The sequence below is a fragment of the Mastigoproctus giganteus genome, chromosome 2, assembly GCF_048544385.1.
Source record: "Mastigoproctus giganteus isolate SK-2022 chromosome 2, ASM4854438v1, whole genome shotgun sequence".
Classification (NCBI taxonomy): Eukaryota; Metazoa; Arthropoda; class Arachnida; order Uropygi; family Thelyphonidae; genus Mastigoproctus; species Mastigoproctus giganteus.
The window spans coordinates 213,827,062-213,844,303 of NC_143576.1; the positions used below are offsets into that span (position 1 = coordinate 213,827,062).

At 38.6% G+C, this 17,242-nt stretch overlaps 1 protein-coding gene across 1 annotated transcript; it reads left to right on the plus strand.

Annotated features, from left to right (window-relative positions):
* The first annotated feature begins 3,236 nt into the window (after positions 1–3,236).
* On the plus strand, positions 3,237–9,141 carry LOC150090062 (peptidoglycan recognition protein 1-like). The gene is made up of 5 exons (XM_090389733.1): positions 3,237–3,413; positions 5,875–5,985; positions 6,542–6,724; positions 6,858–7,063; positions 8,718–9,141. Exons 2-5 carry the CDS (start codon positions 5,886–5,888, stop codon positions 8,949–8,951), a joined length of 723 nt encoding a protein of 240 aa, XP_090245859.1. The 5' UTR covers positions 3,237–3,413; positions 5,875–5,885; the 3' UTR covers positions 8,952–9,141.
* Positions 9,142–17,242: the final 8,101 nt, after the last annotated feature.

A 17,242-nucleotide genomic window follows, 5' to 3' on the forward strand; every position in this document is an offset into this window, starting at 1 on the left:
TAAATGTCCAGTCCGTGGGGACCTCACCTGAATCCAAGGATGTTCTCATAATTATGGCTAAGGGTTTGCTTACTTCCTCTGCTGCCTCCTTTAATATAACTGGATAGATCCCATCAACCCCAGGTGCCTTTCTTGTGTTTATCTTCAACAATTTCTCCTCCACTTTACTTTCAGTTATTACAACATTCTCTAGCTTACTGCTAGAGTTGAATACACCTCTGGCATTCCCCTCGCTGAATACCTCCTCACGTGTGAATGTCGATGCAAAATATTCATTTAGTTTGTTAGCTACCTGAGCAGGATCATCAACAGTTGACCCATCGATATCAAGTGGACCAATCTGACTCATATCCTTCCTTTTAGAGTTTACATAAGTAAAGAACTCTTTGCTATTTTTCTTTGCATCTTTTGCCAAAGTTTTTTCGTAATCTGCCTTCGCCTGCCTAACCTCCTTTGTAACTTGGTTGCAGACCAGCCTATATCTGCCATAGGCTTCTGTGTCGCCTGATAATTTATATGCATCCCATGCATTTTTCTTCTCTGCCATGTATCTCATGAGTTCATCTGACATCCATCTAGCCCTAAACCTTGAACAATATTTCCTAATCAATATGAAAAGCCTAGCAGCTTCCACGATTAGTTCCTTGAATTTTTCCTACTTAGAATTTTCTGTTGGTGACATCATCAGTTGGTCCCACTGTACAGAATTTAAAAACTGTCTGAGGCCACTGTAGTACAGCAGCACACGCTCTTTGAGTGGACCGAGGTTCAAGCCCGTGACTGTCTGGTGGTCGTGCCGGAGTATAAATAAGAACATTTATTATATCTTTAAATCCCACATCAGTACACTGTGATCACTGCCACCTAGTTGTTCCTTTATCTGCAAATTCTTAATGCACGAATAAACACTGCTGATAATCACATCAAGAATATTTCTCCCTCTGGTTGCCTCTCGAACACGTTGCTGTAGAAAACAGTCATTCAATAAATTCACAAAAGTCTTACTAGTGTGAGGGTGACCAACCCACAAGTTCCACTCATTATCAGGGAAGTTAAATTCCCCATTTACTTGCCCATTATATTTCTCTTTACAATTGTTCGTTGTACTCATTAGATTTGTTAGGCCAATAACACCCTCCTACTCTCATTTTTGCTTTCCCAGTGCTTATGTCACACCAAACTGACTGAACATTGCACTGTCCATCGATGTCAACTGGATGCACTTCCTTAGATTTTATGTTTTTCTTAATTAATAGCATAACCCATCCTCCCTGTCTTCCTATCCTGTCTATCCTTTTTTGTAATCGAAGAATTAGTTTTTAAACAATATCAGGTGAATGTCCTTGATCGCAAGGTTGATCATTAAGAAAAAATTCTTAATAAGTAACAATATCATAGAAAGAGTAATTGCTAATTTTCTGTGGTTATTTTTATCCAAGAATATCATTTTTTTTCTGAAATGAGACTTTGAACTGGTCTTTTTTTCTGAGATTTTGAACCATTCTCCACTCTTTTAAACGAGATGTCAGGAACTCTGCCTTGGATATTGTTAGACCCAGCGTCCACATCAAGTCGTCCAATCCTGATATGAGAAATGTAGCACTTTAATTGAGCAGGCTTCTCTCATACTTCCGATTATTCTGATCATCAGATTGCTCATCTAATTCTGAAGACTTCTCTCTAAGGTGGATTCGGGACTATCAAATCTTCTTTTTGTGGCACGGGAGCAATAAAGAATGATACGTTGGGATACAGTAGAACTTCTCGATCCACAGGCTTTTTAAACTTTTGTATATCTACCATACAAAATTAGTAGTCATCGTGATAATTTGTGGACTCGATCCGTATTCCAGTTATTGCAGAATACACTTACGACTACGACGGGCCCATCCATCTAACGTTGACGTACAAGTCTCACAGCGCAAAGAAATGGCCATAACTTGTCTTGATGAGCCGTAGACATTCCAAAGTTAGGCTTCAACATGCATTGCAAAACTTGGGGCCACCAATGATGTAATGATTCACCTGCATTGGATCTCCAACATAGCAGAACGCAATAACGTACACATTCTTTGGTAGCCATAGAAAACGCAAAAACAAAAATGTTATACGAATATCACATGCTGTTATATACACAGGATTGGTACTCGCTTATTAATAGGCCAATCTTGCAATTTCGCAAGCGGATGCTGGAAGAAGCCATTGCAACAACAGTTGCAGTGGCTTCTCCTAACATGAGCTTGAATGGGATTAGAGACGAAATCAAATTCCTGCTTTAGTAAAGTTTTAAGTAATGAACATCCCACAGGGGGTTAGGTTTAATATATACAAAACTAAGGAATTATTGACTATACAAAAATAATAAAAACAGAATAAAAAACCAATCGCTAAGTCAAGCGAAAAAACCAAATTGAATATTGATTTATCTTTAACTTCGAAGAAATTTCTTACTCTAAACATGGGATGTCTCGAATTATTATTGCAAGAATGCATTTGCTACAAAAGGAAAGATTTCTTCAGGTTTCTAGTCACATTTTTACTGCCTGGAATCCTGAAGAAAGTCTTAAATATTAATATTCAACAGCTGGTTGTGCCCAGTTACTAAGCAATTTCGAACTGCCTGAGGGCTAGTAATATCCTGGAAAAATTCGGCACGTGTTTGTAAATTCCACGAAAAAAAGATCGCATAAAACTCACTTTCCCCTTTTTAAGATGATAATAAAAATCTGTGAAGGAAAAAAAAGCAGATAGTCAGAACCAATAAAGAGACTGAATCACATATCGTGTATCCTATACCGGGACAGCTTCCTCTTTACTTGGTCATACAGAATGTCCTGTCCCAAGGACAGTGAAAATGATCGCTAAGACGTAGAGGGAAAGTTTCTTGGATCACGTGACGTTGTGAAACATTTCCTTCAGTTGCGCAACAGCGTCTTTGAATGGTAACTTTTCTTTTTCGCTAAAAAATATCAAGATTTCTTTCTTTCCGCTTCAATAACTCATTAATATTCAAAAATCCAATTTTTCTAACATGCCTTACTGACAGACTACACTACCGCCAATTAAGTCACCCGAAACACGTGCAGGAGAGGGACATCAAATGGGAGAACAAAGATGGACTCGTCACGCACATAGGTACTGGTACACGTTGATCTTTGAACTTGCTGCACGCTCACCAGCGCTATTCCAGTACACACCCTTCGGTTCACCATTCTTTACACTTTTGACGTCACCTGCCGAACGTTTTATAAACAGAAGCTACACAGATCGCACCTGTTTCTTACTTCCTTCGCGTGTATGTTTGTTTGCGGAGAACCAGGAGGACCGCTAGCATCTCCCGCTAGGTAACCACACACCTTAAATAATCGTCAGGATTTTGTAGTGGTAATCGTGAAAAAAAAGACAAGAGTCAGGTGAGTTTCGAGGTGTTTTTCGTTCTGTCTTTTGTCCCGAACGTCTTAAAATGTTTATCTTACTTCTGCTTAAATGCGGGACTTTTGTTTTCAACGAAATGCGTCTAAAAGAAACTGAAACTGAGCGTTCCTTAAATGCCTAGGGATGTGGAGTGACGCTATTAGCGTATAGCCATTTATGATTTCCTCTCTAAGCATCCTCCTTTACCACAACTCTTATTATCAGTCTTGTGAACAGAATGAGATTCATGGAAGTTGTTTAACTATTATAGTTGATACATTTCCAATTGGATTCCTGAATTATTCTGGACTGATCCTTCAGTATAATGTAGTGATGACGTCAGGCTTACCATTCGCGAAAAAAGAGACATTTCTTTTCAAAGTTAATGTAATTGGGCATTATAACAATTCGCTTTCATAGAAGATTTCACCGAATTCCATCAAATAAACCTTTTTTCTTAATATTTTGAATTTTATAATTGCAACTGAACTTTTTTACAAGAGTGAATTTGTTTATGGACTTGGTAACCCTTTACTTTCTTGGGTCAATATTATTGTTGTTATAATTGCTGTCCATTGTTTTTTAAAAATTAAAATGGGACACTTAAAGCATCAGTAAAGACATTAATAACAGGGTTGATCCCTACAAAGATAACCCAGCTGAGTTCACATGTGATTATGTCAACAAAACACTTGTTCGTCGCTATAGCGTGTAAACCAAAATTAAAATTAATACAAGAATTAATGTCATGCCGAAAGGTGCTGAAAAATAAAAAGCAAGAATTCATCTATTATACGTAAACTTTAGGTCATTTTTATTGACCAAATTGTCTTAATAACTCTCATGAAAGTCCTCAATCAATTATTTGCGAATTCAGTCTTGGACAGTTTGGTTAGACAATCGAGATGTGCATAGAACGAAATTGGGTACAAAGTCTAAAAACCATGGCACACAATACGACATTAACAATGAGCTGACAGTGTTCAATAATCATTACTGAGAAACTGCCCTTATGGGTAGCACAGTTGGTGATCACGGTCCTCTCCATGCCGGGTGGAAAAGACCTGAGTTCGAGTCCCGTCGATGACGGGTGGAATTTTTATGGGTCTTTTTCACGACGTGGCTGAGTTAGTCGATCTCAAGCGAGGGTAGCATAGTTTTTCTCCCGGAAACTCTAGTTTTTCGTCCAGCAAACAGAAAATTGACCTCAGAACATACGAAATTTACAGATAATATACACGGAACAATATGGCCTTAATTGCTGATGCTTCTAAAACCCTCCTACAACAACAATTGTTGCAAACAACGTTCAGAATTAAGTCACTGAGCCGTGAAACAAAATTTTAATGTTTTACAAAGTTAAAAATGGCCGATAAAAAATAAGGGGTTTTATTAACACATGTCAATATGATATTGTTAGCATTTTATTTTCGCCTGAGAAGGACTAGTTCATCATGAGTGCCTTCTTGGAGGCACTCATGATGAGTGCCTTTCCGAATGAGGCATTCTCTCGAGGGATTTTAGTATGTATGAGCGATTTAGTTAGAAAGAAATGCAGGAAAATATGGGAAAATGACACACTGCCTCCTTTTAAGACGGTGCAAATCCCTATAGTGCCCTGACTGTAGTTTATATATCTGGCGAAACTCGATATTTTTGTGGTACCATGTACTCCTCCTATCTCGAGTTGGTGCCTTGCGATTTCTCCTTCTTCCATAAACTGAAATGATGCCATTAGAAACATTAAAGTGAGAATAGTCTTAGTCTGATATGGTCCCTTTTGATTTCTTGCTGTCTCCAAAGCTGAAAGCTCATCTTAAGGATTGAATATTCAACAACAAGGTGGACATTACTGAAATGACGACCAGAGTTCTGAGAATCCTTCCGAAAGAAGAGATCCAGTGATTCTTTAATAAGTGAAAGAATCATTAGAATAATTCTTTTCATTTGCAACGAGATTAATCTGCGGGGATACACTCCAAAGTTGTGAAGATCATTCTGTTTGGATATTCCGAAACTGAATCTTATTGATTCACTTTCGGAATTTTTGTGGCAGTGTACGTTACCCTCAGGACCACAACCAATTCTTCATTATAACATTAATATATGAAGTTCATATCATATTCCAAAAACTATTACTTTTTGGAATATACCGGTTTAAAGTTGGGACAGTGCAAGACCAGGATGCACCACGAGAAAACGGATCGACTAATAACCGGAGTAAAACAATAAAATAGATGGAAACTGAACGTTCTCCTAATTCTGTACAAGGATCAGTTTACTTGCTGTACAGAAGTTTGAACATATAAAGATGAATACAAAGCATTAAAAAATAGTTCAGTGTTCTGTTTCTCCGAATACAAAGCCTGTTATTACAATTTGTTCCTTACTTCAATTTTGAATACAGTATGTTGCAAAGAAATTAGTGCATAAATTGACTAACGTTTGTTTTTCTTTCAGAGCATACAACTATGGCTGTCCAGCAAAATATTCTCGCCGCATGTGTGATGACGTCATGTATAGTAATGATTGCGTCATTTAGAAATGAATTTCCAACAGGATCCAGACACGGTGTGTACTGATTTATGCAATATCATAAGCGATAGAATTTTAATTTGCAAATTAAAAGTTTAAATTAATATTTAATTAATGTGAAACTTTAATTAAAATTACTAAATTCCATTGAAGATGAAATCAATCTGGCGCCATTTGTTTTTCTTATTAGTAATTAGTCTGTCTAAGATAAGAATGAGAAACAACGCGGGTATGATATTAACAGTGTGGCCATGGTTACTCAACCATTAATGACATTAGAACTACCTTTGTAGTCGTCCAATGGATGGTTGTTTTATTCCCAATTCCAATTACAAATTCACAAACGGAATTTAAGCCAAATCTGCGCTTCAACTTCTAATGCTGGCCATGGTCAAAATGGTATTTTACCGAAGGGCAGATGTCAGAAGTGAAGCTAGGAGTGAGTAACTAATGGATAGGTCCATACTGTTGTGTAAAATTCCATGGTGTTCCTTACTCTGAACAGATTATAAGGAGAAGTGCATTATATATACTATACGAATTAAAAGAGGTTAAACTGTGTGTATATAAGTTTTTATTTTCTTCCATACAGAATGTGGAGGAATCGAAATGGTTGAACGTGATGAATGGCGAGCAGAAAAGCCTGGCCCGCTCAAACCACTCAAAACTCCTGTGGAACACGTGTTTTTCCATCACACAGCTGGTGCCACATGTTATGATAAAGAAGAGTGCATCAGGTTAATGAAGTGGATGCAGGATTTACACATGAACTGGGGTAAGTTACCTAAATGATAATAACTCACTTTATCTGAATTCCTAAATACGTGTTAAGTTAATCTTTAGTTAATTCCCAAACAAAACAATTTAGCATAACTTATGTGGAAGTAATTTTTGGCATTTATTTATAGATTGGTCAGACCTGGGTTATAGTTTCGTGATTGGCAATGAGGGGCGTGTTTATAGAGTACGTGGCTGGGATCATGTAGGAGCACACACACGAGGATACAACAACGTTTCTATCTCTATAGCCTTTATGGGCAACTTCGAAAATATAGTTCCCAGTGAGCTGATGTTCCATGCTGCCTTAAATCTGATTGACTGCGGTGTGGAACTGGTAAGTTACGCTAGCTAAAGGGATTTCGATGTAGATATAAACTTTACCGAATGTGAAAGTCTGTTTTTTCACATTCTGTTTAAAATAGACTTGCCATTTTAAGAAGCAAATGGATGGTTTAAGTTTTGGTTATAAAATAATAAGGCTGCTATTTATTTTCTACAGTGTTATTGGCCGTGTTGGTTGGTTAGTTGGTTGGTGGTTGTAGAATTTTAAGAGCATCAGCTCCTAAATCCCTACAACAACCAATGAAAAACGCGAGTGTCTGGGAGAAAAAGCTATGCTACCCTTGCTTGAGACTGACTAACTCAACCAAGTTGTGAAAGAGACTCATAAAAATTTCTGGCATCATTGATGGATTCGAAGTCAGGTCTTTTTCACCTGATACAGAATGCACAGTGATTATACTAATTGTGCTGCACACGAGGGTGAAAGACATGTTTCGACATCCTTCATCGTGCATCAGCAATATTCCTACAAGAACTCTTTCAGTCTTCGTCTAGCTAATGGAATACAATTAACATCGAGTAAGGTTACACCTTTGCTATCTACTCACCGACGCCATTATAAATACAGTATATGCATTTTCTTATACTGATGCAAATATCTGCCCTACAATGGTTACATCTATTAAATTTTGTTAAAATTAGTGCAGCATCGTGTATTTTCATGTCGGTCGAATATTCATGTGAGTGAAGTCTATTTTTAGATACGAGTTCAAGGGAATGCATACTGAGTGTCCACTTTATTAGGTGCGTCTGTTTAACAGCGAGAACGTCCCTCTTTTGTCTGGATTAGTCGTAGCACGGATTCAACGGGATGTTGAAAGCGTGCCACAGTGATGCTGGTCCACGTTGACTCAAATGCTTTCCACAGCTGTTCCGAATTGAATGGTTGTTTGCGCGCCATACTCCCAGGAGCTGTTTTCGAATCATCCCACAGGTGCTCAATTAGACTGAGATGTGGTAATTTATGCGGCCACCTCAGTAAGCTGAATTTACTCTCATGTTCCTGGAACCAGTTCTGCACACTTCTGGCCTTGTGACATGGTGCATTACCCTTTTGAAAGAAACCATTCGCAGATGAACACACTGCATCCAAGTTATGTGCCTGGTGAGGAACAATTTCTAGAGAACCTGTGTTGTCCAAATCTGCTATACCAGTATGAAGGGGCCCAATGTATACCGCGAAAACATTTTCCCCACTCCAGTACGTTGCCACCTCCAGCTGTTGCCTGTCTGGATGGATCCATGGACTCATGCCATTTTCGCCATATTCTGGACCTCCCTCTCAACATAAAATAGCAGGAACTGGAATTTGTCAGATCTGGCAAAGTTTTTCCAATTCTCTATTGTCTAGTATTGGCGTTCCCGAGCCCTCTGTAACTGTACCTTCTTGATGTCTACTGTAGGGTGGAATCCGGATAGATCATTGCTACTAACTCGGCCACGACATGTGGAAAAAGCGCCTAAAAAGTTATTCTCCTCCGATAAGAAACAATGTTCTACCAATTTTACAATTTTCCGATATTGATTAACATTGTTACCATAGAGTGCTTACCAAATTTAAAATCTTTCCATCAATTAGATTTTTCTTGAGATGCCTCCCAGTAGGTGAACTTTAATCCTAATTCCGTGTATTTACATCCCTCTAGGGTTACATCAGAGAAGATTATAAATTACATGGACATCGTGATGCATCCTGTACTCTTTCCCCTGGTGAATTTCTCTATGAGATAATGCAACAGTTGCCTCATTACTCTGGAGTAGGTCTCAATAAGAACTGCAAACGAAAAAGCTCCCCTCCATTACCAGACCTCGAGGGACTTCCCACCGAAAGCAATGATGCAGCATTGTTTGGAAACGATCTTGACAACATTTTGAAATGAATCAAACAACAAGAAAAAGCCTGAAGACATCCAAATCCATCTTTAACGGATTGCTGCTTCGAACTTGTTAAACCGGTCAGGTGTTGTTGAATTTGAATGCATTATTACACATGTGCATATACATTATTTTTCATGAACCTACAGCTTGTAACAGCCAACGTTTTTTGTACATAAATTGTTATATTTTATATATTATTCGTAACAAGTTATTTCACATTAGAGAAATTGTATACACACTTGAATTCATTTTCGGACTTGGTACCATCGGTTTAAATTGGGGTCTATGCGTATCAGAAAGCAGCCAGAAGCATCCTCAGGATTCAAAGGGGTGGGGGGATGTCATCACAGATTTCTATCAGAAAATAAATAAATCTTTATTGTACTAGAGGACAAGTACAACAACCCTTCAAGCAACACGTTAAGGTTTTATATGATTAGAAGGAAATATTCGACGATATGTTAAGACTCACAGCAGACAAAATGGTTATATTTAAGAGGATGGAAGGATAAAGAGATAAACCATTTAAACCATCATTTTAATAAAATGGTGATAATTTTTTAAAATTCTTTTTAACTGTATATAATGCAATAAAGTCAGCAAAACGGAAAAATCAAGCCAAAAATAATTATCCCTTTATATACAAGGGCTGTTTGGAAAGTAAGGTAATGGTAATTTCCTGAATGCTATTTAAATTACAGAATAATAACATGACATACAAATGAACGAATTTTAGTGCACTACTTCAACAGAATTTCCCATCATATTCAGACATTTGTCTCGCCGTATCACGAGTGCAGTTGTACTTCTGTCATAAAATCCAGGTACCTTCTCATTCAACCAAGTTTCAGCTCACCCTTTAAGTTCATCGTCTTCACCAAATCGATCTTCTGTAAGACGTTTATTTTCGAAAGCCTCAAAAGATTTAAAATAAAAAAAAAAAGATCAAAATCGGGATCGTGTGGTGTTTGGACAAAGTTTGGTCGGATCTATTTTTACTAAAGATTTTCTTCCATAGATTATTAGCCAGCCTTCATCGTAAATTGCCATACCTTTTATCAATTAGAAATCACTTTAAGTTAAACAGAACGACTATAATTTGTTGCAACAGCAAAGATTTTAAGTTCGATGGCTGTTTATTTACTGGTCAGTCACTTCGAACTAAATTTTCATTCGTTGTTAACTGTATTGAGAACATATATTGTGTGTAATATATGTTCTCAATACAGTATATGTTGTGTGGACTTTCAGACACACATCATATATTGTGTGTCTGAAAGTCCATTTGTCCTTTTGCAGAATGAAAGGGCGATGTTTTCCGGTGGGAAACTGTCCTACCATCAGTTGTGACCAATTAAACTGGAGGGTGGAACCATTCAAAGAGAGAGAGAGAGAGAGAGAGAGAGAGAGAGAGAGAGAGAGAGAGAGAGGAGAGACTTGCAATAGTACGAGTCGAATTGAGGTGTTTCCTCTCGACAGATGAAGCTGCTGTTGACTAAGCACGATCCCATATATATAACCTACTTCCTGATCATGTATCACTAACCGGATCTGCATTGATAAGACGAAGTCAATGGCCTGGAGGAGTTATTGTTATCAATGAAATGGCACAGTAATCGTAGTATAGGATGAAAACTGCGTGACTGCTTGTTTTTGCTTTTATTTTCCTTGAATTAACTTGTAGGTCTCACGCGAACCTATTATTAGATTTTGATTCGGAAAATCCATTTTCCTGACACTGGATTCTGCGAACCATTTATGGTTACTTTACATTTTTGGATTCATATTTAAAATTTACATTTACAATTATGTGTCACGTGCAGTCATTCATGGTTGATGTAGCTATTATTTAATTAATACAAGACCTTCATATGAAATATTTTTAAAAGTTCTTTAAACATACTTCATATGAAATTGCGATAAAAGCGAACAAAGCAGCAGGAAAGCTAATGGAATCCATCAAATTATATACTGAAGAATGGTGGCAAAAGATACAAGCAAACCTTTGGCTCTTATAATGGATACATCTTTGCATGCAAGATGACACGTTCAACAGAATTACTTCAACAGTTCAACAGAATTGACCACCTCAACAAATGCTAGATGTCGATTAACATGCTGGAAAGAGCACGAATTCTGGACTGTAAAGCAGTGGAAAACAGTCCTATGGACAGATGATTCGAGGTTCGCACTCTACCAGTCCGATGGCCGTTACTGGGCGTGGCGAATGCCAGGGGAACAGTTCTTTTCTGATTGTATCCACCCAACAAAAACGTTTGGTGGAGGCAGTGTCATGGTATAGGGCCCTTTCATGGTTTGGCTTGGACCCATTAGTCGTTATCAACAAAACCATGAATGCTGTGCAATACCAGGCCATCCTAGACAATTATGCACTTCCAACATTATGGCAATACTTCGGGGAAGGCCCATACCTGTATCACCAAGAGCCATGCCATACTGCTCAGGTCGTAACAGAGTGGTTTGAGGACATGGGTGTGGAAAAATTGGATAGGTCAACCCAGAGTCCTAATCTGAACCCTAACGAGTATCTTTGAGATGTATTGGATCGTCGGGTACGTGCACACCGAGATCGCCCAAAGGACAAGGCCGAACGGGTGGCTGCATTAAAGGCCGAGTGGAGGAACATATCACCTGACATTTATAAAAAGCTGGTTGAGAGTATGCCGCGAAGATTGAAGGCCGTCATAAAAGCAAAAGGCTTCAGCACAAAATATCAAATGACAGAATAAAAGTTCTTTTTTCTCTTAAGGTAAGTGTCCGGATGTTAATGGTAGGGCAGTGTACTATTGAGTTACTCTGAACCTTTTCAGAACACATGTCCAGATTTTTTGCTGCCCAGTAATGGCAAGCAGTTGAGCCCGTTAACAAAATCACCAACGCAAAACACAGCCTCGTCACTTCAAACAATATTATGAAACAGCTCTGGCCACTTTTCGCTCCACCCCAACGTAATTTCTGTTTTACTGGCCCAATGGAGTGGGCCAGTAAAACATTCCGATATACTGGCCCGCTCCATTTCTCTCACAAATGCTCATTATACTTATTAGATTCATATTTCCTTTCACAGTGCTTATGTCACACCAATAGTCTCAACACTGCATTCAGTTGGATGCACAAATATCAGTTGGATGCACTTCCTCAGATTTTATGTGTTTCTTAACTAACAGCATAACCCCTCCTCCCTTCCTGTCCTGTCTATCCTTTCTGTACACATTGTACTCCCGAATTTCCAATTCTGCACTGTTTATGTCTGTGTGACACCACATCTCTGATATCCTAACAATATCTGCCTTTGCAGTTTTGACTAACACTTCAAGCTCATCAAATTTATTAACTATGCTCCTAGCACTGGTGTACATGCAAGTATACATGCACCTGTTTCTACTCTTAGTTACCCTAACACAGCTCATGTATCTCCTTGTTTCACTATGACTGCCAGCAGTCCTGGAAATCCACATTGCCGTGCTTTTTAGGCTGCTGTTCAATTGCATTTCAATAGAAGCAGTGCAAGAATCACTTTCACCTCTGCCAGCGGCTACTGTTAATCTTAGTCCGTGTATCCCTCCAAGCTAGCAGTTTTTCGACCCGCCTAACTCTGCCTCGATAGCATCGGCAAATATTCTTGCACCCTTTCTATTTAAGTGTATCCCATCCGTGTAGAAGCAGTCTCTCCCGTTAACAAGCACAGACCAGGCTGAGAAAAATTCTACCCCTTGAGCTTTGCACAATCTCTCCAAGGACGAATTGATCGACAAGGCTCTCATCATATACTCCCTCTTATCGTGTCTGGGCAGAATTGCAGATACTTTCAAATTCAACCCTAACTCACGGGCTCTTTTTCAATCATTGTTGATATCACTGTTGTATCAATGTTGATAAGTTCTTGTGGTAACATCGTCCATTCCTCTGTTAGTGCCATCTTCATCTGGTGAACATTTTCTGCTGGGTGTTAACGTACCGCTAGGCCTCTCCTCAGAGCGTCCCATATGTGTTCGATAGGATTTAGATCACTGGAACGGGCAGGCTAATCCATACGAACAATGTCCTCACTTTCCAAAAGCATATCAACAACTGCAGTGCGATGGGGTGTGGCGTTATCATCCATAAACACGAACTCGGGGCCAATGACACAATGGAACAGACGCACGTGGGGAAGGATTACCTCAGTACAGTAGCGTGCACCGGTTACAGTATCAGGAGTTGTGTACGTCCATCCAACTTAACGCCTCCCCAGACGAGAACACCTCGACCGCCATATCGATCCCTTTCGTTGATGTTTGCGGGGTGATCCCGTGTGCTAATCTCTCGCCAGATTAGCTGACGTCCAGAATCACTGCTGAGACTGAATCTACTCTCATCAGTAAAGAGTACCTTAAGTAACGATTTTGTGGTTGTAACCTTTAGAAATAGTGTTGGTCCTTAGGTTTTGCACACCAGTGTATTTAATGTTTCTGTTATTTGAAGGTTTAATATCCGAGGAATCCTAAGAAACTTACTGGCTTAACAAATAAACAGCTGCAAGTCAGGCAGTGCCCTCACTGTTCCAAGTACAGATGGTTGGAGTACGTGGGTAGCCACGTGGCAATAGAACAAAAAGAGAAGCGGATGATCAGAGCAGTTCTTTTTATTCGATTGCGACATACTGGAGGATGACGTAACGTCTCTGGTCTGGCAATCTGAGTAAAGAGTTGACAGGTTAAGCAGATTCTGGGAAAAGATGCTGTTTCGGTTTTGAAAAGATTAACGGGTACTTGTAGGATGATCACTCATGCAGTCGTAGTTCCTTTCGGAATTAGCTGGATGACTGCTTTCGAAGTGGTAGAGATGCCAAAACGAAAGCAATAAGTACTATTTTTAGGATTCCTCCGATATTAAGAATCTTAAAATAATCGAAACATAATAAATATGAACGTAGCGTATTTATCTGGAATATACCGAGGGGCTCCATGCTTGTCCGAAAACCACCCAAAATCTTTAAACAGCCTAGCGTACCCTAGATATATTCCAATCAGCCACTTCAGCCAAAGATAAAGCTGATCTGCTAGCATCCTATTTTTCTTCCAACTATTTTTTTCTTCCAAACCTATTTTTCTTCCGTGTATTGATGATCTTGGAAAACTACCTCCCACTATTCCTAGTGCACTCCATTCAATGCCTCCTGTGGTCTTCCATCAAAAGGATGTCAGAATGATTTTGAATAATCTTAATGATGATTTTTCATCAAAACCTGTGCTCCTGAATGTAGACCTGTCTGTCGTCTTTTTTCACTTTCTTATTCCAAAAGTGTTTTCCCTTCAGCTTGGAAATTTGTTCCTATCCAGCCAGTTCCTAAAAAAGATGACAAATCCCTCCCATCCAATCATCGTCTCATTGCACTTACTTCTACTCTTTCTAAAGTAATGGACAAATAAATTAACCGCCAACTCTTAAAGTATCTAGAAACCTTCCATCTGATGAACGATAGCCAGTATGGATTCCGTCAGTGTCGATCCATTGGTGATATTTTGGTTTATGTTACCCATCTATAGACAAATCGGACAAATTCATTGGTGAAACTCAAGCAGTTGCTCTTGACATTTCAAAAACTTTTGATCGTGTTTGGCATAAAGGTCTAAATAAGCTTCCATCTCACGGTTTTCCAACAGTCTTTTTGTAATTGGGTATCCAGTTTTCTCTCTGAACACTCACTGAGGTTGATGGTAGATGGCTCTCTGTCTTCTACCTTCTCCACTAATACTGGTATTCCTCAAGGCCCAGTTCTTTTCATCTTGTATATTAATGATCTACTTCCATTGATCTTCCTGTCCATAGTTTTGCTGATGGCAGCACATTGCATTCCAGTTGGGGTTTTCATAAAAAAAGAAATAGTCCTAAAGGGAACTACGAATGGATGAATGACCACCGTAAGTGTACCAGTTAATCGTTTCAAAGCGTATTTGACTAAAACAGCATCTCTTCGCAGGATATACCCACCTGTTAATCCTTCACTTCGACAGCCAAACCAGTGACGTCACGTCTTTTTGCTGTATGGCGCCATCAGGTTAAAAGAACTGCCCCGATCATCCGCTTCTCCACGTGCACATACACGTACTCAAGCCATCTGTACTTAGAACAGTGATCTCATTGTCTGACTTACAGCAGTTTACTCGCTAAGCTAGTCTGTTGGTGTACTGATGATCTGATGATAGGACGTGGGATATCTTCCACAAACATCTGCTCTCCATTTTCAATTTAACTTTAATTCTAGTAAATTTTGCGACAGAGGAAATAAATCCAGTATTTTACTACGTAGTGGTTACCATGACGATTTCCAAGAACTTTCAAAGATTACGTCATCTCTGCTAACACCATTTGCCTGTTCTAATTAGTGTTTCCTAAACTATGGCTCAAACAATTCTTTGGAGGAAACATGATGAACACGAACAGCTGTGTAAAATAAAAATAGAGAAAAATACTTTTTATTGATTACATCTTAGCAAACAAAAATTATACTTTATATCTGTAACAATAATAAAACAAAAAGATCATTAATTCAAAAAAAATGGATGGATAGACTTTGATTGGTATTTTATATGAACATGGAAGCTTTCCATACGATGAAAAGCCTGGCTTTTATTTTGATTTTTTTTTGTTTTGCTTAATTCATAAGTGGCTTCTGGTTATTTTGTTATTTCCCCTGTATTTCGATACGTTTTCGGAGGTCGATGATCTAATTTAATGACTCTGAATTTCATTCGCACCGTGGAAACAAAATTACTATTCTGGCAAACAAGAGAAAATCCTAAAATGCCTAAATAAACACAGAACTGCGAGTTTATAGTATTTTTGGAAGCAACTTACTTAAAGTGGATTTGGTGGAGCTTAAACTCGAGATAAATGTAAGAAGATCGTTAGGAAACTCACAGATAAACAAAATTGAATGCATATGGTGATATGAATGATAAATATTTCGGTTGTAAAAATATCAGCGATGTTAGTAATAGTGAAGTTAGTAATAGAGTGTACTTAAGAGTTCGGAAACCTATAAGCCACACTTAAAAAAAAAAAAAAAACTTACTGTGCCAATCAAGGAAGTTTCCAGTGCTAATGTTGCCTTGCAAATTGTCCAGATTGGCACCTACGGATTGAGATCATACGAATTTAGACCCACTGATGAATTTTAATTTTCATCCCAGTGATATATCGTGGACATTATATCAATTATGATAACTCAGGCTACCAGATGGGAGGCTAAAACATTTAATGGAGCTGATATTCAGGACTTATTTATGAGTTAAGAGCTTGTAATTTTAGCGATCTCCGTTCGATCTGTGACAAATAATTCCTCTCCTTGCTCTTCACCCAAGGTGGAACTCTTGCTATCCATGTACAAGGTCTAAAATTAATATATTTGTTAAACTGGATGTGACTATCTAGATGTGAACAACATACTGTAAATAAGGTCGACCTATAACGTTTTGACCTATCATCATTTTGAGTTTTGAATATTTCGACTGGAACGAATTGCTCCAAACGAATAGAAAAAATTTGAATAATGGAAACTCCAGTGCCAGTGCGACAGTCCAATTCTTTCTCTCTCTCTTCTACTTTTTTCCCAACTGATCCACATCGGTTTTAATGACGTACTTCCAATGGTATTTCATCATTCAGACCTTATCTTAGTATGCGCGGGCAGCGCAATGGTTATAATCACTGTCCTCCCCACACCAGATGGAAAAGGTTCGGATTCAAATCCCATTGAGGACACGTGGAACTTTAATAGGCTTTTTTCATTCCGTGGCTGAGTTATTCGGTCTCAGGCGTGGCTAGAAAGATTTTTTTTCCGTCCAGCAAAACAGGCAAATCGACCAGAAAATGCACGCAATTTGCAGACACAATACACATGGTTGCTGAAATTAAATTTCCAGATGACCCTAATATAACAGTATTTTTTTTTTTTTCTTTTTAGACCTCACCAATGATAAGTTGGTCCATACTCGCCAGTGATCCTAGTTCTTACCAGCTACACATGACTCATATTAAGCAACCATCGGTATCTTCCTGTCAGCTGTGGAGCGTAATCCATTACTGATGGAGTTGTCACAATTCAGTGATCACTGACTGTATGCCTTCCCGGTTGCCTTCTTCAGGGCCTCTTCCCTGTTTAATTGGTGTCAGTAAGAACAGTATAAATTCTTTTTACATCGATCTCAACAAAGAATTCCTTCCTGTACCCTGGAATCATTTTTAATAGGACAATCCGCTTTGGAAACGTGCTTTCTTATGGAGTATC